At 44.5% G+C, this 22,248-nt stretch overlaps 1 protein-coding gene across 3 annotated transcripts; it reads right to left on the reverse strand.

The window, feature by feature from the left end:
• Positions 1-1,698: 1,698 nt before the first annotated feature.
• On the reverse strand, positions 1,699-21,705 carry BRCA1 (BRCA1 DNA repair associated). 3 transcript variants are annotated; one of them, XM_064174076.1, is made up of 20 exons: positions 21,608-21,705; positions 21,340-21,393; positions 20,492-20,572; positions 19,920-20,008; positions 19,526-19,632; positions 18,810-18,918; positions 17,904-17,949; positions 17,374-17,504; positions 13,548-16,865; positions 12,833-12,912; positions 12,062-12,236; positions 10,579-10,895; positions 9,470-9,557; positions 8,480-8,557; positions 7,962-8,002; positions 7,200-7,283; positions 6,756-6,810; positions 5,052-5,125; positions 4,524-4,581; positions 1,699-2,867 (listed from the first exon to the last, which is right to left on the reverse strand). In XM_064174076.1, the coding sequence occupies exons 1-20, from the start codon at positions 21,685-21,687 to the stop codon at positions 2,764-2,766; spliced, it is 5,169 nt and encodes a 1,722-aa protein (XP_064030146.1). In that variant the 5' UTR covers positions 21,688-21,705; the 3' UTR covers positions 1,699-2,763. The 3 variants fall into 3 exon arrangements, with proteins under 3 accessions (XP_064030146.1, XP_064030145.1, XP_064030144.1); XM_064174075.1 differs by having other exon boundaries at positions 18,810-18,915; positions 19,526-19,668; XM_064174074.1 differs by having other exon boundaries at positions 19,526-19,668.
• Between the last annotated feature and the right edge of the window lie 543 nt (positions 21,706-22,248).

The raw sequence follows: 22,248 nt of genomic DNA on the forward strand, positions 1-22,248 counted from the left end.
GCTCTGCATAGCTGAAGGCTTGATGGAGTAAAGAACAACAGCAACCATGTGTGGTGCAGCCAGGCATCGGGCAAAACACCCTGCCCAGAATTAGATGCTGAGGGGATTCTCAACACTGTAAAGGGAGAAAGGGACAAGCTGCAGCAAAGCTGCTGCCAGACAGAGCCTGTTACTGCCCCAGTGCAAGCATAGCTCTCACTAGCATAGGATGTGCACTGCTCCCCCAAACCAGTAAATTACTCTGCTTTGCTTTAGGAAGTTAGAATTTAACAGCCGAGAGAAAAGGGGGAGAATTCAACTGCCAACCCTCACATGCAGTCTGAGAACTCCCCACAGTAAAGCACTGCTCACACCTACCCAGAGAGCCCCACCAGCACTGACCAGAGACTGGGCCCCATTCTGGACCAGATTCCTTCTGCAGCTGGGGCTATGGCAGGGAGTGTGCATTGCACACATCAGCTGTCTTGGAAGCTGACCTTGACCCTGCCACCTGGAGAAGAGCTCCTGTTGGCTTACAACAGCAGAGTTTAAATTACAGCTGCAGCATTACCTGATGGCAAGGCCCCAGGCAAGCCCACAGCAAGCAGCAGCCTTGTCCTTGTTCCTTCCCACTCCAGTGAGCAGTGCAAAAGGCACCTGCTGCTTGCAGGGACCACTTGTGTGCAGCCCCTTTAACTCAGCATCCAGGGCAATGTTCTGCCGCTCATTGCCCTCAAGTCATTGCTGTAGAAGAGGGAGCATGGCCTAGACCTGTCCCCCAAAGGCATGCAAGGCTTCCCAACCTGGGAAACGTCATGAAGCAAGCTGCCCTTGCATAGGAGCCAAGGGGGGAAATGCAGCTTGATCCCCCAGCACAGAGTGGCACTTTTCAACACAGAGTGGCTGTGAAGCTGGAGGTGCTGGGGGCTTTATTACTGGAGCTGGAAGTGGGCCTGGAGAAGTCAACATGGATTCTGTGATGGAGACCACATCAGCTCCCTTTAAATGACCTGAAGTGAAGGATGTGATTCCAGCTGTTCAGTCAAAATATCTTCCTTTGCTCCAACCTTAACTGAGATGTGGATTCCTACAATAGTTCACAGATGACACTTTTTCTAGAAACCCACTTTGCACAGATCTGTCCCAGTCACCTCCAAGGACACAGGAAAATGCCACAGGTATCATTCTGACAGACAATTCACAGCTACTAGCTGCAACCTTTCTGTCAAGATCTTGAGTTTCAGAGTGACAGATGCAAAACAGTCTTGCTCAGTCCTCTATTTGCATGTAGCAGGCAGCATTTAGTCCCTGCTCTCAGCTCTGTCTTGAAATGTGGGCTATAAAACACCTCAAGCCACAGCAGGCTCTAGTGATAAGAGCAGCAGCAGTCAGAAGGCAAAGCTGTGCTGCACAGCCTCAGCAGTTATGAAATATTGTCACATGGGAAGCAGCAATGTGTGGCAGCTGAGCAAATGCTTCCAGCACTTGCACCACCACCAGCACTGCCTGCTTAGACTCCAATTGCCTCTGATAACAGGTTTGCTTCTTCAGCTGATGGAAATTACCATGCTGACTCCATCTCTGAAATGCTGGTTTACATTTTTGCCTCTTGCAGGAAGTCTCCACTCCAAGAGGCTGGGACTTCAGATTTTTTCCACACACACCTCGATGCAGACTCATTGACTGACTCACACAAGCAGCATTAGACAATTAAGCAAGTACTTGCCAAAACAACTTTATTTCCTTTCAGCATCCTGGTTTTCATAAATACCCTTTCCATAACTTCCCAAAAGAACTTAGCAGCATCCTAAGCACAACTCTCTGAGCTTAGCTAGAACTAGTTTTAACTCAACAACTTCATGACACAAGGTCTTTTTCTGCTCTGAAAGGACAGAAGTATTTATGAAGCTGAAGTGCTTGGCAACAGGAACAAGAACATATTTATGCCACAAACCACCACCTATTTTCTTTGCAGTTTCCTTTTGCAGGCAGGGCTTAGCAGAAGCAGATTCACCAGGGTGCTAAAGTGCAGCTGTGTTTGTCTCTGCATAGGTGCCACAACCAGGTCTCAGAAGCAAGAGCAGTACAAGTGCAGGCTGGTGGGTTAAAGGATTGCCTTGTGCTGAGTAGCAGGTGTCAGCTTCTCAGGGACTGCAGTGGTGGGTAAGTTCTCTGGGCAGCACTTTGATCCAGCAGGAGAACTGCTTGTCTAGTTTTAACACGAGCATCATCCATGGCTCAGGATGAAGCAGGCTGAGGCACTGGTACTCACAGAACACAGTCCATGGCAGTGGTACACAGCCTTGCTCAGGGCATGTCTTTATGCCAGATGGCAACGTGGAGGTTACTCAGGGACAAGAGAATGCTTTAATTCAAGCCCTAAGCCAAATATTACTCTTTTAAATGACTGCCTCCAGAATGTTCTTGCATATATAAACAGAAGCTGGCTGCAGTGGTAAATGGTACATCACCACTTCTCTGAAGAGGCAGGGGTTTATATTTGCTGACTTTTAGAATTTGTTTTACAGTAATTGAAGGACTATTTTGCAATCAGAAATGCTCATCTTTAAAAGCAGTGAGTAACTGCATCTCTCTGTATGGCAACATTGCAAAGCAACTTTATTGTTAAGAAAGGTGTAGTTACTTCACTCTGAACAAGAACATGAACTACATGTACATTATCTCTGTTCAGTGACTCAAAACCTGTCAGTCCTTATAACAATCACCAGACTGTCAGCACTGAGGAGATTTCCTGAGCAATGGATAAAGATCAGCAGATCACCCTCAGGACATAAGGTAAGCATCCAACTCCTGGCACTCATAGCAAGCAACGCTGTCCAACACCCACTCTCGAGTCACCATGGCAACGTTGTTCTTTTGCTGGATGGCTGCAAGACAAAGACACAAACATAAACTGGCTGTCAGCGAGTCAAGGCAGGGTGAGGTGAGCTTAGTGATGTCTTTCAGATTAAATTATTTCCTTGATAAAGAACAAGTGCCTAAAACCAGTGGCATGGCACTGCCCCTCCTTTTAACAATGCAGGCAATACTGCTGCTCCAAAAATAATAGCTGCTTGGCAAAAGGTCAGGCAGGGAGTTCTGAACAGCACAAAAAAAACCTCCCAAAGCAACAACTGCAGTCCTTGTTATCTTTTAATTTAGAACCCCAGTGACAGCACCTCAGTTCCTGTCAGCACAGGCATGCTGAGTGTGTGACAAGCAACGAGTCTCATTAAGAGAGAAAATTACTGAAGTGTTCCCAGACTGTTCTTCACCATTTCAGGATCTTTTCCCCTTATTTTCTCACTTTCCAGTGTAATAAACAGCTCCTCTTGCTCCTCAGTTTTGTTGCTGAACTCCACTGTAGCCTAGCCAGCTGCCATTCATCCCCAAACTCTCTCATTTAAGTCACTCCAGAACACATGCATTTCCAAAGTCTCATGCTTTCTCTGGAGCATTTTGATTTAAAAACTCCAACCTCCAGAGGTCCCTTCCAACCCCTAACATCTTGTGGTCCTGTGAACAAATAAAACCCACAAAAGACCAAACCAACCAACATCAAAACCCTAAATCAAAGGAAAAAAAACCACCAACCAATCAAAACCAAACCAAACTGACAACCACAAAGGCAGCAGAGCTGTATCAGCTGAGGTACCCAGGTATTCCTTCCAGGCCAGGAGACTCTTGTCCCACATGAGGCTTTCTCCTGGAACTCCTTAGTCCTCCAAGAGCATCTTTTAGAAACTCTCTAATCAGAAATTCTCTGTACAGCTGATGTGCAGGAAAACTGAGTCAAGATTAGATCTGACAGGTTACCTTTAGAGTCTGTGGCTGACTCTAGAGATAATAGACCTTGGCCTTCCTGAGCTTTTTCAGGAACAGTGTGGCCAATAGGACAAGGGAGGTTATTCTGTCTCTGTACTCAGCACTGGTCAGGCCACACCTTGAGTACTGTGTCTGGTTCTGAGCTCCTCAATTCAAGTGAGATACTGACGTACTGGAAGGTGCCCAGAGAAGGGCAATGAAGCTGGTAAGAGGCCTGGAGCACAGCCCTGTGAGGAGAGGCTGAGGGAGCTGGGGGTGTGCAGCCTGCAGAAGACGAGGCTCAGGCCAGACCTCATTGCTGTCTACAGCTACCTGAAGGGAAGTTGTAGCCAGCTGAGGTTCTCCCAGGCACCCAGCAACAGAACAAGGGGACACAGTCTCAAGTTATGCCAGGGGAGGTATAGGCTGGAAATTAGAAGGAAGTTCTTCCCAGAGAGAGTGAATGGGCATTCCAGAGGCATTGGAATGGGTTGCCCAGGGGTGAAGTCAATGTCCCTGGAGGACAAGCCTGCATGAGGCACTTAGTGCCATGGTCTGGTTGCTTGGATAGGGCTGGGTGCTAGGTTGGACTGGATGAGCTTGGAGGTCTCTTCCAACCTGATTGATTCTATGATTCCATCTCCAGATCAACCTTTCTGATATTTAACCATTTAAAGGCCTGAGGTGCTAGAAACACTCAATGCCCCCCCAAAGCAGCCCATGACTGTGTGCTGCTTTACCTCTGTAATCCGTGGTTCCCGTCCAAGCGTCTGGCTGCACAACCACAACAGCAGAGCCCTGAGGTTGAGACAAGAAAATAAAGGTGCTTCTGTGATCATCTGTCGTGGAATCACTCTCACACCCACCTGCAGAGAGCAAGAACTGGGCTAACTCAGCTGCAGTCCATCCCTTCAGGGATAGCAGATGGATAAAGACATTAACTTCAGGTTTTGCTGAGATTCCTCTCCAGGAATTCTGTGACTAAATGAAGGCACTAAAGACTTTTTTTGTGCTGGGAAGTGAGCCTCAGTGCTGATTTCAAGAGTACTCACAGAGTACTCTGATCAGTTTTCCACTACAAGTAGCCTGTTTATTACTACAGAGTGCTGGTAGAACCCAAGGACTGCTGCAGTCTAGCATTGCTACAGTGCAGACAGTTCTCTGATATTCCTGTGCCCATCACTCCTGGGCAGGCCCACGGAGGTCCTGCAATCTCTCATCTCCAGGCATATTGCACCCCCTTTGTGAAGTGTAACATTATCACTTACTGTTGTGTGTGTGAACAGATGAAGCTGCTTCACAACAGAGGCACCACAAAGCTCCACCATCCATTCCAGATGTTCTGAAGAAGTCAGTGAACAGTCTCTGTTACTTTGTGTTTCACATCACATAGAAATAGGTACTAAGCCTTTATTATCCAGTTCTAGAGCCCCTATTACAAGAGGGATGTGGAGATGCTGAAGTGTGTCCAGAGAAGGGCCATGAGGATGATCAGAAGGCTGGAGCAGCTCTGCTATGAGGACAGACTGAAAGAATTTGGGCTGGTCAGTCTAGAGAAGAGGAGGCTCTGAGGCGACCTTCTTGTGGCCTTTCAGTATCTGAAGGGGGCTACAAAAAAGCTGGGGAGGGACTTTTGAGGCTGTCAGGGAGTGATAAGACTGGGGGGAATGGAGTGAAGCTGGAGATGGGTAGGTTCAGGCTGGTCATGAGGAGGAAGTTCTTCACCATGAGAGTGGTGAGAGGCTGGAATGGGTTGCCCAGGGAGGTGGTTGAGGCCCCATGGCTGGAGGTGTTTAAGGCCAGGCTGGATGAGGCTCCAGCCAGCCTGCTCTAGGGTAGGGTGTGGGTGCTCCCGGCAGGGGGGTTGGAACTAGATGATCCTTGTGGTCCCTTCCAACTCTGACTGATTCAATGATTCTATGTGTCTGTTCCAAGACATGGACTGTCATGGAAGCCTCAATAGAGAGTAAGTCCTTTAATTTTCTAGCCTACTAAGGAGCATTAACTCAATCTCTTCTTCTACCCTCCAGTCAAGACTGAACAAAACCAAACATGACCCAGAAAAGGCAAAATATACTCAAAAATTTTGAGAAAGTCATTACCAACTTATTTCCTCTTATCATAAGGATGCTATCATAAGAAGCTAGCTGTGATTCTCTCTCATTAACAAGAGTAGCCAAGCATTCAATGTTGATCAGTTTGTTGGATTCCTTGTGAAGAAGATAAGTCTCTCTAGTATGAGAACCATAACTGATGATCACTGCAGCAGGTGAAAGCACTGCATCCTCTCCAGTGGTAATTGTAGATGACAAGAGATGTGAGGCCATTTCACCCAAAAGTTATACTGGGCAGATTAGAAAGAGCCTCTCTGTATGGGCCCCCAGAAATGGGAAGAGAGGCACAAGAATGTAAAGTAGAAAAATGCCACCTTAAATGTTCAAAATATCTACTTTACCTGAGTCAGTTTTAAAGCACCAAAACAAACTATCCAGAAGCTGTCAGCTCTGGCTTGGCTTCACTTCTAACATCTGCTGCTAGAGAGCAGACTACACAGTGTCAGCTGCTAGAAAAAGGATACTTGGAGAGTGTTAACTAAGACAGAAGTAAAAATGCTCCAACACAAGTGTTAGTGTAGTATCTAAGGCAATCACCAGTGTGTGCTGTTGGTGCATTTCCTTCATTGTTAGAGACTCAGAAAACTGGATAAAAGCTTTGAAATGCAGCCAAATTGCCACAGCAGTTCTTTGAGGCATCCAAGAAGAGAACATCATTTCCACCCTATCTGGAGATAGAACCAGATGAAGTTCTTGATCTGCACTGTACCTCACCAGGTTATCTTGGACAACTCAGAGTAAAAGAGGTAGAACAGGATCCAAGAAGGGTCTGGCATAAAACTGTGGTGAATGCAGACAGTCCCCCCCCTCCAAATACTTCTTATGTGTAGTTCATTGAATTCCCCTACAGTGACACACCTGTGGTCATCCCAGTGAAAGGTCCACAGCAACAGATCTCAAAGTCTTTAAAGATCTAAAAAACAGAGAACACATTAGCAGAGCAGAGATGGCACCTGTAAAGCCAACACTTCACATGCTGGTTTCAATGCACTTTCAGGATTGGTTATCAAGGGGGTCACTCTCTCTTTCCAAGTGTATCTGAAGCTCTCTGCAGCCTACTAAACAAGAATAACCTCAACCCTGTGCTGTGCTATAGGTTGTTCTGAAGACAGCATCCAGGCAGCGAGTCACTTGAGCCTGTGTGCACTGCTGCTGACAGCTCACCTCTCACTAGTTAGTGCTTGACCAGTACCGCTCTGGACATGCAGAGAAATTGGAAGAGGCTCCAGATATCCAGCTAGCACAGCCCCAGATCTGAAACAGTCCCAGCAGCACAGGGTTTTCAATCTGGTGTGCTCATACCTTCTCAGTTAGAGATTCTCTAGCCCTCTTAGGACCTTGGTGGTTTCTCCCGTTGATTACATCTCCTCTAACTTCGAAGTTCTCCTGTAACAGAACATAATCAGAGGTGTGTGAAGGTCTTTACCAGCCTCTCCTAGGGCCCTTTTAGGGCAAAGATTTTTCTTCACCCTTGGCTTGACCAAAAGGCATATGGATTTCAGAACAGCAAGTGGGCATTTCTGCTCATAAGGGAGATGAAATCTATTCTGGGCCAGTAATAGAACACCTCATGAAATCTGAACTAGAGAATAAAATCCCAAATACTCTCAGAAATACAAAAGTCCACCCAAATAGAGGCCATACCAAACAAGCTACTTCTGCCAGGAAAGGCAGCAAAAGCTGGAGTGAGTTTTCAGCAGCTGGCTATAAAGTTAAAAGAAAGCAAAGCTATGTGTATGGTTATGCTCCAAGGACAATTCATTAAGCATAAACCAGACCTTTCCTTCTATGCTGTAACTCTGCCTCCCCAGTAGGAACACATGAAAATATGCCTGCAACCTGTCACCAAAATGCAGCAGGGTCTCCTTGTGTCCTCAAAAACACTGAGCACATGCAGCTCAAGTCTGGCTTTCGGTCCTAGTACTTGGCAAAACTTGAATCCCAACTTTCAGAGCCATATTTCCATATACTAAATGTTTAGCCAATACCTGAGGTTACTGTTAAGTCACTCAATGGAATAGCATTGCTCACATCCATTTGACATTCCACTCTTACAAGACCTACCTCATCCAGTATCCTTCCTTCTTTAAAAGACTGAATCACCCCTAAACAAAAAAAAAAAGATCAGAACAGGACAAATATTTTTATCCAGAAAATTTGTTCTTCCATTGCCACTGGTCTAACTTGATTGCCACATTAAACTGAGGGTATATTTGTACTAAGGGAAGCTGAACACAGTTCACTGCCTTAAAGAATACTAAGACATTTTTTACCTCTCATTAGTAATTTTGCACTAACTCATGCCATGACTCGCCAAGATTTAAATTAAGGATGAGGAAAGGTTTTTGTCAGGGTAGGGAGCACCACAACAGAGTCACGTGAAAGCAGGAGCAGTATTCAGAAGAGGAAGCTTTATGCTGCTGTTTGTTGAGAGGTTTTAAAGTGGTTTTAAAGAAGAAACTCTGCAAAACAACAGATGTCCAGACATGAAGAGACTTTTAAATTCTGGTTTTACTGGAACGAGTGAAGAGCACATTCACGGTAGAAGGGCAGAGATCATCTGATTCCAAAGCTATACTTACACTGGTAGCTAACGACCCATTTCCTTCCTGCAATGCCCAGGAAATACTTCAGTGTCCTCTCACACACCAGCTCGTTATCTGCAAAGCAAAGACAGATAAGATGTCTTTCAGTTTTGCCATTAGTGTAAGAAAACAGCTTAGGTTATTTTATACCTAAAAGCAAAAGGTTTTTGCTAAGTGCAGCAGTGAAAAATAGGGCCATGAAGATGAGTAGGGGACTGGAGGGCATGTCTGATGAGGAGAGGCTAAGAGACTTGGGACTTTTCAGTCTGGAAAAGAGAAGACTTAGAGGGGATTTGATACATGTCTATAAATATCTGAGGGCTGGCTAGGAGAGGGGGGACAGGCTCTGCTCACTGCTCCCTGGGATAGGACAAGGAGCAATGGGTGTAAGTTGCAGCACAAGAGGTTCCAGTTCAACACAAGGGGGAACTTCTTTACTGTAAGGGTCACAGAGCACTGGGACAGGCTCCCCAGAGAGGTTGTGGAGTCTCCTTCCCTGGAGACCATCAAGGCCTGTCTGGGCGTGTTCCGCTGTGACCTGTGTTAGATTGTATTGTCCTGCTCTGGCAGGGGGGTTGGACTGGATGATCTCCTTGGGTCACTTCCAACCCCTAACATCCTGTAAGCCTGTGAAAACATCAAGGCCATAGAAAGGCTTCAAGATCCTAGCGTCCTGATTCTACTAAACCAAACCCTTTTTTAGTTATTCAGTAAAGAATGGTGGGTTCTGAACTACTTAATGTGCTGTAAACACCCAAGCACTAACCTCAAAGCACACAAGCAAAGAAAACAAACTCACTCACTGATCCAGTCAAATAGAACAAGAGAAATCCCCAAGTCTAAACAGATGGTAAAGAAACCAGGTAATACCTATTCCTCAAAGCTTCTTCAGACCTGTTGCTGAACTCTCTGCTTGTTGGTTAGGCCAGAGTTAAAATTCCATATGGTGAGTAAACACAGGACATGATCACATAGCTCCCAACAAACCTGTTTTCATTATGACGTGGGTGGTTCCTTCAGTAACATGATTAGATAAAGTGCTCCAAGTTTTTCTTGCAAACTTTTGGACCATCAACTGAAAAGCAGTTAAGAAAATTAACAGCTAGCAAAACATTTCAAAACCCCAACAACTCCAGCTGATAGAGCTTAACACACCAAGGTGGCTTCTTTACATTAATGTTCTGGTGCTGGCACACAGGGCATACATGTCCTTAAATTCTGTGACTTGGCACCACTCAACAGGCTAAAGAAGGCAGGAGTTTGTGGCCGTTTGAGCTGATCCTCTAGCTCAGACATAGGGGAGAGATGAACATTCCAGGGATAGGCCACATAAATGGCAACAATAGATAAATTAATATAATTTCCTTGGAGCATCAAGAACTTAATGTCTAGAAGCACAGTTTGTTCTCCCCCTTCTCCTGCTGGCTTCTGCTGCTGCAGTTTCGCCTATCTTCCCCGGCTGCTGTTTTGGCTACTGCTGCTTCGCCGCTGCTTGACCCCTCCCCCATCTCCCTTAAGGTTATTGTATTGGTTTTTTCCCTTCCCTCCTTCTCTAGTTATTATCTCTCTTTACATTGTCATACTATAAGAAAATACAATTTCATCTTTCCCTGACTTTCAAAAAAGGAGGGGGGTTTGTGTTGTGAATTTTCTTCCCGGGGGAGGGATCAGCCCAAACCCGGGACAGAGTTTAATAACCCAAACCCCAAATCTTTCTGGACATGGATTGTAGAAATGGATTTAATTACAGAAATCCTTGCTCTGGATCAGGATTTGGGTGAAGCAGCAGCATCTGAGACATCAAGGGAACCAACTGACTAGCCAGTCCCCTCTCACAGGCCCCGAGGCTCTCCAGAAATCAAGTCCTCTCACTTGGCGTTTTCCCCCAGGGCAGTGAAAAAGTTCAAACCTCGTCAAGCCTATCAGTGCCCCTTACCGGTGCCATTCCTTGTATTTTTAGGAGGGAGTAAGTTTGACTCGAGTTGCTTCATTAGTCATCCTGCAAGGTTAGCATCCACCACGCTTGGATCTCTCTCTGTTGAGAACCGGTGGCAACCAGGACTGAGTGATCTGTGCTGCTTCTGCAAGGTACTTACACGTTCACTTTGGTCCAGACCCGAGGCCACCAAGGACATTGCTTTCCTGTTGGTCACAGCTGCACTCTCCTTTCCAGTTGCACCGTGCAGAACAGGCAGAGGAAGCGACACCCTGCTGTTTGATTCACCCTCCTGTGCACAGCTTTGCTTGGCATCCTGAGCTGCAGCAGGACTCTCTGCTGCTTCTGCAGTGCCAGGGTGAAGCGGCTTCACAGAGGATGGTGAGTTACTCTCACCCCTGGTCACATCTTCAGGGAGATTTGATAGAACAGATGGACTGTTGAGCCTGGTCCCAGATTTCTGCTCATCTGCATTTTCTGAGGGAAAAGAGAAATCAGCTCTTGAAACAATTTCATGCTTTTTGTCACAGTGGAAGTCTGTTTCTCTGCCTTTTAAGTTTAAATGCTGCAGTTGCTTCCTCTCCTTATTACTTCCACTTTGCTCTGTTTTTTCCTAATCTATAGCTGAGACACCAGAGCACCCCTGAACTTCCAGCAGCATGTTTGTCAAGTAGCACCAACTTATAGCTGAAACAGATAATAACCCCCATTACTGTCACAGTGCTAACTGCATTCTGACAGACAGCTCTACAGCCAGGCTACAAACCAAATCCTACCCAACATGAAGTCAGATCTCTCTAAACTGACCAGGAACACATCAACCAAAATCCATGATTTGTAAACCAATGTTGTATCTTGCTGATATATAGACCCAGGACAACAGGAGAAATCAGAATGCTCTGGATTGAGCAACCAACATCTGGATATGCTGCAGGCTTTGTTCAAATGCTGCTCTATGCTCTCATGCAGACAGGTTTCAGAACAGAAACCTTGTTACCTGTCTTGCTTTAATAAAGACCTTAAAGAAAGCCTTTTCACTATTGCTTGCACAGCTGGCAGCAACTCTTTAGCCTCAATATACAACAAGTCTTTGGCAATTACTCAAGTGTTCATCGCTACCCACTGGCCCTTATGCCCTTTCCAGCTGGGAACTCTGAGTCCTGTCCTGTCCAGGGAACGTACCCCTACAGGTATTCTCTCTGCCCAGCCTGACCTGTGCCCTTACTTCTAACAGCAAACACACACCTAAGCCAACTTCTGTCTCGTTCACTGAAATGCTAAAGGACAAGAGAGGCCAAGTTCTTCTGGGTGTTCAGCCCTCTCCCAGACCTTTACCCATCTCAGTGAAAGAAAACAAGAACACAAGAGCTGACAGAACAGCAAAATGGATTAGAACTGCTAAGCCACAAGGCTAGCATGCCATCCATACAACTGCACCACAGAACTCACACAGATCTGTAATGTGAGTTTCTGAGACTAAGTGTAGTGCCTAAGTTACCAACAAAATGTGTGCATCAGGGCAGCTGAATTTAGGTACAATTCTGCTGTCTTAATTTCAGAATTTGTGGTAGAGGAAAAAAGAACCAGCAATAGCCACAACACTGTTAGTAGAAAAGCTGCAGGAAGTTTTCATTGCTGTTTACTTCTTTCTTGTGTCCTTTGTTCCACTCCAATCGTTCCTTTACTACTGGACTGTGGCAGTTCCCTGTGCACAGGTGAAAACTCAGGGTCCTGGCTTCCATGCTGCTGTAGCACTGCTTCAAGTACAGCCATTTCTTGCTGAAGCTTTTTCAGGTTATTTTGCATAGCATTCTTCTGCTGCAAAGGATGCACAGTTGTGCCAGCATTAGCAAATTCAGCTTTAAACAGTAAGAGCAATTTCTTTAACACAAACTTCAAAACCAGGAGGTGCAGCACTATTTTCATAGAATCAACCAGGTTGGAAGAGACCTTCAAGCTCATCTCTTCAGCTCCAGCACCGGCATCATGTGGAACCTCCTTGTTGCTGAATCACAGTGCCTCTGAGCGAAACAGACAACTCCCACCACCCAACAAACCAAACAGCTGCCCACCAATCCATGCTGCCTCTTCAGCTCCAGCAGTGGCATCATGTGGAACTTCCTTGGTACTGAATCATAGCCCCTCTGAGCGAAACAGGCAACTCCCACCACCCACCAAACCAAACAGCTGCCCACCAATCCACACTGCTACTCTTCCCTTCAACCCAGGCATATCCTAGGATCGCTTCCAGAGAAGCCACATGACAGAGCAGTGTCTTGCAGGTGACCACATCTTGCAGTGACCAGAACAACCAGCCATAGAGCATGTGATGACAGCACTGACTTCATAGCTCCCAGGTACTCACCTAGATCCTAGAACATAAACTACTGCTAGAATTTGGAGCACAAACTCACCTGTGTAGTAAGGATTTCACCCTGGGAGAAAGGTCCACATGAATCTTCTACGTTACTTGCTTCACTGTCATATCCAGATGCTTGAAGGTGGAAGAAAGCCTGAGTTAGTTAACAACATGAACAAACCCAACAAACACTGTCCATAATCTTTCACCACACACATCCTTCCAGCCAAGTGAAGTGGGAAGCTCTGGGAACACTGAAGCCAGAAGCACAGATTTACTTTCAGCAAGCATCCCAAAGAAAGCCACCTCTCACACACGCCAAAGTAAACAGAACTCAAAGTGTTTCACTAGCGATGAAGAATCCTAAATATTTAGGAAAGCCACAAAAAGGCCAAAATAAGCACTACAGAATTCTACAGCCCATTTCAACAAACATTTGACAAGGGGAAACAGCTTAGGCAGACTTCAGGAAATTTTGATGAGAGATTGTAGTAAGCAAGCCAGCATTTCACCCCAGAATTAACTCCCACCAGACAGATTTCAGCCTCTACTGTCCAATCTTCAAAGTTTTGCTTTGATAAAACATACTGGAAGAATTTTCAGGAACTGGCCCACTGAGAGGCATCTTTGATTGTTTATGGGTGATATATTCCTTTAGGAGAGCAATCACCACATAAACACAGAACAAAATCCCCCTGCAAACACAACAACCTGGCTGCAATGAGATTACAAACACAGCTGCACCCACCCACAAAAATCTTGGTTTGTACCTAGGTTTGCTCCCACGTTTGGGTCTTCTTGACATTCATCTTTGAAGTTTGTTTTGCTTCTCTTCAGCCTCCCATTGCAACATTGAGATTCTTCTTTACTCTCACTCACGTTCTTCACTTGTTTTGATCTATCAGCTTGTGCTGAAAGTTTCTTTGGCTCTTTTGCTCCATCAGTTGATTCTTCAGAATTATTGGACTGGGAAGAAAATAAGTTGATGGAGCATTCTGACTCCTGGCTTAATGAAGGATACTCATTACTTGGGGCAGCTTCAGGCACTTTCTGCATGTCACTCACATCGTGGCTTCCATCGCGAGGCGACGTGATGGGACTTAGTGGACACTCCGCCCCAGATGCCACCTGTTTATTGACCTGCAAAGGTGTGCTTACTGATTTGCCAAACATTAATGTCTGAAAGCAGGGTAAGTCTTCATCCTCGCTGGATTCTTCATCTGAAGATGGCAGTTTTGGCACTCTTCTTCGAGATCTCTGAGTACCCTGAGATCTGGGCCTCGAACCAGCATTTCTGTTGTGCAGTTCCTTCGTCAGGGCCTCGCCGCCTCTTTTCACAAAGACAGCAGATACCTCTCTCCTATCAGTTTCAGAAAAGCTGTTCCCTTCAGAAACATCATCAGAGCACAGTAAGTCATCAGCAGCTTCAGATAAACCTGTAAAACCACCAGTCTCTTCCAGGGGTTCCTCTGCAGCCTCTGGAACTAAGCACTTGGGCATTCCTGTGCCATCTGTTTGGGTTGCCTCTTCTCCGGTCCCCTTCACTTGCCTTTTTTTCCTTTTGCTACCTTTGTTTTCAGTGATTTCACCCCTGAATTCAGCAGGCCTCTGCTCAGGAGCTGCAGAAATCATTGATCTGGACAGAAGATGGAGCACTGGGCCTTTGCTGTCAACAACTTCAGCCTTTTGTGCTTGATTGCTTCCTGAAGCCAAGCAGATCTCACTGACTGTGTTTACACCAGCTCTGAAAGCGAGCTCTGCTGTATCGCTCTGATCACTCTGTCTGCTGGTACTGACTGGATTCTGCCTCAACTCACCTCCTATCCCTACAGCAGCTGACACTGTCTTTTCATCTCCCTGCTCTCCCTTTTGCAATGTGTTCTTGTCTTCAATCCCAGCAGCACTCACTCTTACAGGTGTCAGTGTCTCTTGATTTGCAACCTGTGAAACACCTGCTTCATGTTCCACTGTGTCCATACATTCAGTGTTGCCAACAAAGCAATTCACAGGACTAACACAACCAGATTCATAGGTCTTAAGCTCCTCTTCCTCACCAACCCTACTCAAGCTTTCAACAGTTTCCTCTTCTTGCAAGTTTTCTTTGTTTAAATGTTTACTATGCTCATTTTCTACCTGAGCAGCACACGATACCTTCAGAGGCTCAGCAGCAGCCCCTTCTGCACACACCTTCGGGGGAGCAGGACAAAGGCTGAACGACAGGCGTTTGGAATGCCTAAATATACCTCGCAGGCACTGTGTGTCTAACTCACTATCTGCAGCTTCCTTAATCAAATCCCAGGCTTTTCTGGCCACTGGCAGCTTTTCAGTTCCCAAGTCCTCTGTTACACTTTGCATATCATGTTCACTCTCCTGGGGAACACTTGATTCAGTCACCTCTTCAGCTGGGTCAGAAGTTTGCACAACAGTCACTGAGGGAGACTGTAAGAGGAAAGGGCTACCTTGTATTTTACCTCCATGAGAACCTGCATCAGGTGCAGAGGAACTACAGTCTGAATGCTGACACAAGGCTGGAGAATTGAAGAGACTCATTCCAGCTGCTGCAGTATCAGGTGAATTCTGTAGGCTAACCTGCATGTTATCAGCCTTCTGATCAGTGAGTAGCTTGTGACTCAGCACACCCGGGGGCTCACTCAGGTCTTTGCATTCAGAAGTGTGAGCTAGCACATTGCTTCGGTCTCCAAAAGGCTCTTCATCATCGCTGCCAGAGGTTCTTGCTCTCTTCATTACTGCTCCTTTTCCCATTTCTTTTGTCATTTCTCCAGACAGTAACTGAAGCCTCCTGCTGCGCCTGACTTGTCTTTGCTCAGAATCAACTTTCCTTGCTTCTTCACTGCTTGGGTAGCTGTCAATCTGTGGCTCTGCTGGATCAGGGGAAGGAGAGTTCCTGTCCACCACCAACTGGAGAGCACACATGGCTCTAGTAGAACTCCTGCATCTTTTTGCTGCAGTGGTTTTTTTAGTGCTTTTCTGGTCACAGTTTTTCAGTTCTAGCTCACTGTCACTCTGCCTGCCAGTCACCTTTGCAGTAGCTTTCTTCCGTATGGATCCTCCTCCTTCCTCAAGTGCTGCCAGTGTATTATCCTCTCTGTTCTCAGAGAGGTGACTCTCATTAACAGCAGAACTTTCATCACATCTTTTCTCTTCAGCACCTCCAAAGCAGCAGTTAACACTCTGAGGGCTCCCATCTGTCCCTTCTTTATCTTTTTGCTTGATGAAATCCTCAGGCTGCAGGACATGGGCAGTCTTCCTTTTTCGTTTGGGTCTGTCTTTGCTGGAGTCATCCAAGCACTTCTCAGCAGCAGCACCCACATCTTTCTGTTTTGCACTAGGAAAAACATCCCTCCAGATAACAGGGGGATTTGCCTTCCTCTCTCTCTTGTATGTTTTCCCAAATATTTTGTCTTTGATGATATCTGCCATTGGTCTTGACCCTTTGTTTCCTTCCTCCACTGTGATTTCCATCGGGTCAGTCTTCTCTGAAGTAGAGGAATCTTTGTCAGACAAGCACATATCTTCTTCGTCTGAAACCGCTGCTCCAGCAGAATAGTCCTGGGAAGAACTGGAAGTCAGAATCTCATTGCTTTTTGAAAACCACTCATTGACTTTTTCAACACTTCTCTTCAGTCTCTTCCTAGAGACTTCAGGCAGGGCAGTGCAGTGAAGTGTCTCTGGCTGAAGCAGTTTCTCCAGAGTAAGCTCATTTTCATGGAAAGAATCATTCTCAGGTTTGTGCATTTCCACAGCTTCCACAATTTGTACAACAGTATCTACATCCTTGCTTTCATCCAACCTGCTCTCTGAACTATCTTTTAAGTCAATCTCTTTTCTTTTACTGCTGCACTGAGTTTGCTCTGCATGGGCTTCTGTGTTCTCCAGGAAAGATGTGTCCCTGCTCTTTGAAGCGCTGCCAGGACCCGTTCCATCACACTGCTCTCTGAGCAGCTCTACAGATGCATTTAAAGCAGAACTCTGGCATCCAGTCACATTTGTTTGGACAGGTTTGGCATATTCAGTGGTGCTCAGAGTACTTCTCTTGCTCAAGCCTTCCTTAGAGAAATCACTTTCACCTGAAGATTTACAGGTATCACAAATTATTAAGCCCCATTTTACACACACAAGAGCAACCACAAGCTTAACAGCTACTTTCTTTCAGAAGAACTGTTCTCATTTCCCTTCAAAACAAGAACATCACACTGCACAACTCTCCCTCCAGAGAAAGGCAGAAAGATCAAATTACACCTGACATATTTTCTTACAAGTTCTTCCATCAACTGCCAGGCAGGGCACTCAGCTCACGGTCTGAGGGATACAGTCTGTCTGAGGCAGAGCACATTTGGCACTTGGGTTAAGTTACTTTGTTGTTCCCTTCTGTTCCTGTGCACAGAATATCCACATTTTAAGTATCCAGTCTACAGGTATCACCTTACATAATGCTGTCACTAGCTGTAGGTATCAACAGAATTACAAGATGCAAGCATATAGATTTACAAAAATGTTAACTTGAGTTTTTTGTTGTTTTTTTTTTTTTTTCCAATCTGAAAATGTTATTTTTTGTCATCAGAACAATAAACACACCTGGGACATTTGGTAGAATTCCTCCTTTAGCACTTAACTTATCAGACTGTGCATTGAGACAACAGCCTTTCCCCTCCTTAGCACTCTTCTGTTGTTGAGAAGAAATGTGAAGCCCTGTTTTGTCTTCTGATCTGTTAGGAAGAGAACTCTAATTCCATTACAGAGAAAAGCACAGTAGCTGATAGCTAATTTTCCCTTTTTGCTCTCTGAACAGTTTTTGGAGAACTCATGCCTATGACTGACATTTGTCACAACTAAATCCCTTCAGTTTCAGCTAATTACTTTAGAAAGTTCCCTCCCACATTTCCTTTCTAAAGCATAGTGCACAGTGTCTGTGTAAGCAACAAAATGTTTAGAAACCAGCTTTAGAGCATGACATGACAAAATGATGGGAGTCAGCCATTCATTCTACTCTCCCTCAAAGCTGAAAATCATTGCTCAGCTTGAAGAATTTAGTCAGCCTTTTGCAAAGAAGTTAAAACACAGGAAGATGAACACTGAACAGCAATCCCTTCACCACCACTACTCACCTGGCATTGCTTTGCTGTTTAAAAAGCTCTTCAGATGAGTCAGAGCCTGAAAACAAAGCAGCTGTTACTCTGCTTGGATTGATTCCGACAAGGACTTGCCAGACTCTGTGCTTTTCAGATGCTTATGTGCTTAGCTCTCTCTAGAGGCAGATGCCTTCAACTTTTATCAGATGAAATCAAGTTCAATTGTGCAGTATTTGATCTAATTATAATTATTTCTATAGAAATGGAACAGCAGAGAACTCTTTAAATAGTGACTGCTAAGACAGAGATGATGAGAGTTAATTAGTTTCTAATTTCTAAATGTACAGACAAACCAAGCTGCTAGGGTTTAGGATTTATGATTTTGAACTGAAGTCAGAGCAACGTATTTCAGTGTCTGTCTCAGATCCTTTGATCTGGGCAGAAGTGATAAGGAAAAAAGAGAGGCAATAAGCACTCTCAGTTCCTTGAAGAGGCAGGAAGAAAATCAGCTATGCACAACCTTTATCTGCCTTCCTTTGGAGCAGTCAGCAACAGAAAAAAATGGAGCTCTAAAAAAACGAGGATAAACAGAAATGAAATATTATTTTGCCAGTTAGTTGTAATGCTTAACTCAGATTATTAATTAGATCCTCAAGCACTGGTGACAAGGCTTAATGTTCTTTAAAGCAGTTGTTATCATTAGTTATACCAACCAAAAGCATCTTTTCTTCTTTAGGTCTTGCACAATAAGCCTTAAAGGCTTACTACAGCAGTGTACAACAAATGATGTAAAACCCTCCCCTTGGATTTACAACTGGGAACTGTCCTTCACTTGTCCTCATTGTGTGTGGTAGGGAGAAACCAGTGCTTATAAACACTTTGAGCTTCATTATTTTGCAAACATTACACATAATCTCAGTGTGGATCTACAACAGATCTTACCAAACTCGATATAAATCCCTTTTTCAGAGTCACACCTCTGGGTTTTGTTTCTTAGGGGACACTGTTTGTCCTTAGTGTCTGCAAGCTGTGTATCCACATTGGCTTCCTGCTGACAGAGAAACAGAAAGGGTTTTTTTAAGAACAGAGTATTAGTTCTTTCAGCTAAAGCAAGAGGGGCTGACACTTAGGAACCATTTATACTGGCAGCTTCTATACACAAATCCAATACATGTTATCCACCCTACTGATGAACCAACTATCAGACAGTCAACAGCTCAAACCATTAACAGTTTCATTTCAGTGAACATTCTATCCATCATGAAACAGATGAGACAAGAACAAACTCGTGCACACAGCAATCACCCCAAACTGGGACACAGCACAAGAATTCTTTAGGCATATTCATGGTCTGACCAGCAAGGAAGCAGAAAGCCAACCAGCAGCTAGGCAGCCTCTATAAACAAGCAGTACCAAAAAGCTTTCAGTCCTGGTTTTAAGGACAAAATACATCACGTCAACATAATCTTTAAGTTCAGGCCATGTTATGCAAACCACTTTTAAAAGTAGGTTAGGAAAACAAAAATAGATGTCCTTGTGTGGAACTAAAGTCAAACAGTGATCCGAAAGTAACCCAGAATCTCCAGTTCCATTGTTTTATCTAGATGCAGATATACATTTCAAACAAACAGGCAAAAAACACCGGGGGAAAAGCATACCAAGGTGCAGGTCTCTTGTCCATTTCCTTTGGTGCTTTTTTTCCTGTTTCTGAAGCCCTTGCTTTGGATAACAGAATGCTTTTCACACAGCAAATCAGCAGTGGCTTCTGTGGACGTTTTAGGAAGGTGATGACTGTTTAAAACTGAAAAATATCAACAGGGGAAAAAAGGCAAAACCATTTTCTTCCACTGAGCATGACAATAGGTGTGTGTTAGTAAGATGGTCTTGTAACTAGCAGCCACCCAGCTGAAATACAGCCAAGAAAAAGCTTTGGACAGCTCTTTCTCACACTGAGTACAGCACAGAAAATGAGAGACCTTGCGAATAATTTCAACACAAGTGTCAGGATCTTACTTAAAATAAAAGCAGGGGTTGTACATTCACAACACTTACTCTTTACTCCAGTGTCAAGCTCAAATGCATGGATAGTTTCCAACAACACCCCAATTAGTTGCTTAAATCTGGAATTTTCTCTCAGACTTCTGAAATGACATCACCACATGAATTAAGACAAATGGAGGTGTCAACTGTCAGAATTTATAGAGTTTTGACTGAACAAAAGGGAGTAAAACTCCAAAATGGAAGATAAGATGGTGAGAAATTGCTGCCCAGGAACAACACAATCCTTAAAACAACCATTACTAGGAGAATTAAAGCTATCTCCAAGTGAAAGCTCAGTATTTTCCCTCACATAGATTTAGTGCAAACCAGTTTTAGCACAAACTACTGCACAACAACACAGTCTAGCTGACAGCACAAACATTTGCTAAGAATGGTATCTTCACCTACAGCCACTTGAAGAAAGTTTATACTGGGGTAGGGCACTAGAGTTATTCCTTTAGATACCATCAGCTTAGGAAGCACAATTTCTTGCTTATTTTGGTCTTCTGCTAGGTGATTAAAAAATAAAAGAGTAACACTTCCTTAGAAATTAAACTGCTCATCCTCAAGCAAAGATGCATTACCTCTTAGTAACTTCAGTCTTGCACAGAGGACACTCTACCACACCTTTTTTCTTTTCACTGAAGAGTTTGAACATGCATAACCTGGATAAAAAGAATAATCACAATAGTAACCAAAAGGAGGATTTTATTTCCTTTAAAACTGAGCCTAGGTGTGCATTGCTTCATAGAGATCCTCAGTTATCAAGCTCAATGCCTGTATTCTTGTTCTGGTGCTACAGCGAATTAATCCTCTTTGCCACATCTATAAAACTACAGTTATTTCTCATTCAGAATTAATTTTCCCACTAAAATATCCATACATTAGGTTATTAATGCTGCAGCAAGGATGCATAGATAGACAGTCTTAGACATAGATAGATAGTCTAAGAATTACAATGATGAGTGCCCTGGGTTAGGGTGGATCACTCCCCCAGTACATTAAACTCACTACAGCATGGACTTTTGGGAAGTCAGGAAAAATGAAATTGTATTTCTTATAGTTTAAACTAAATATAACAGTATAAGGAGAATAAAGTACTACAGAAATATAATAGCTTTAAGAAAGGTGGGGAAGGGGTAAAGCAGTGGCAAAGCAGCAAAAGCAGCAGCAGACAAAACAGTGGCAGGGGAAGACAGCAGTTGGTGCAGCAGAAGCAGCAAGGGAAAGGTACAAGCTATGCTTCCAGACATAAAGCTCTTGATGCTCCAATGAAATGATATTAACTTAGGCATTGGTGCCATTCTGTGGCCTATCCCTGGAATGTTTGCTCCTCCACTCAGAGCTTCCACTTCAAAGTTTCTCTGTTCTGATTGTTTTTGTCTGAGCTAGAAGTCTAGCTTGAGCAGCCATAAGGAGCTTTCAAACCTACCTGCAGAAGATATGATCACATTTTGTTGAAACTGGCTCTTTGACCACATCCAAGCTACAAAAGGGGAAAAAAAAAGAGCACAGAAGTTACATGTAAAATAGGAGCAGCAAAGCAAGATGCAGAAATAGAATCACTTTTCTGAATGAAAAAAAAGCCCAACCAACCAGCACCACTACCCACCAGCAACAAAGATATATTGGTAGGGAAGAGAAGTGGGACACATTAACCATGTTCTTAACATAGCGTTCACATTATTCTCCTGGCATACCATATTGCACACTCCAGATTCTTCTGCATAGCCAAGAGCACACTTTGTACATCTCCAACAGCCATGGCTGAGAGGTCCATTCTTCACACCAAAACAGCCTAGGAAAACAAAGTATCAGTTTTCTGTCTAACGCGTTGTATCCCGTGGCCATCTTTTCTCCCACATAGCTTTTCTACAGCATGTTGAACAGTACTGAATACTTAGATGATGCTTCTTCAGTGAGGCTTTACAACACTGGTGAAGGTCTCCTACTGAATGTTTACAGCTAAAATCTGTCAAGTCTTCTGCAGTCAAAAAAAATCGAAAGGGATTACAAAAGTAGTACTCAGCAGGAACTCGGCAAGGGTACACACAAGCATTACAGTCATAAAAAGCTCTCCAGGTGGAACAGAGAATCATAGAGTCAACCAGATTAGAAGAGACCTTCAAGATCATACAGTCCAACCTATTACCCAGCCCTATCCAGTCAACTAGACCATGGCACCAAGTGCCTCATCCAGTTTCTTCTTGAAGACCTCCAGGGATGGTGCCTCCACCACCTCCCTGGGCAGCCCATTCCAATGCCAATCACTCTCTCTGGCAACAACTTCCTCCTAACATCCAGCCTATACTTTCCCCGGCACAACTTGAGACTGTGTCCC

This window comes from Pogoniulus pusillus, chromosome 40 (genome assembly GCF_015220805.1).
Source record: "Pogoniulus pusillus isolate bPogPus1 chromosome 40, bPogPus1.pri, whole genome shotgun sequence".
NCBI lineage: Eukaryota > Metazoa > Chordata > Aves > Piciformes > Lybiidae > Pogoniulus > Pogoniulus pusillus.

Excerpts from the sequence above, each read along its gene's own strand:
- BRCA1 (XM_064174074.1), bottom strand. The coding sequence starts at position 21,687 with ATGGACCTCTCAGCCATGGCTGTTGGAGATGTACAAAGTGTGCTCTTG. Across the intron at positions 21,394-21,607 it reads AATCTGGAGTGTGCAATATG|CTTGGATGTGGTCAAAGAGC; the intron begins GTATGCCAGGAG and ends CCCCTTTTGTAG. Across the intron at positions 17,505-17,903 it reads AAACAGCAAAGCAATGCCAG|ATCAGAAGACAAAACAGGGC; the intron begins GTGAGTAGTGGT and ends TCTTCCTAACAG.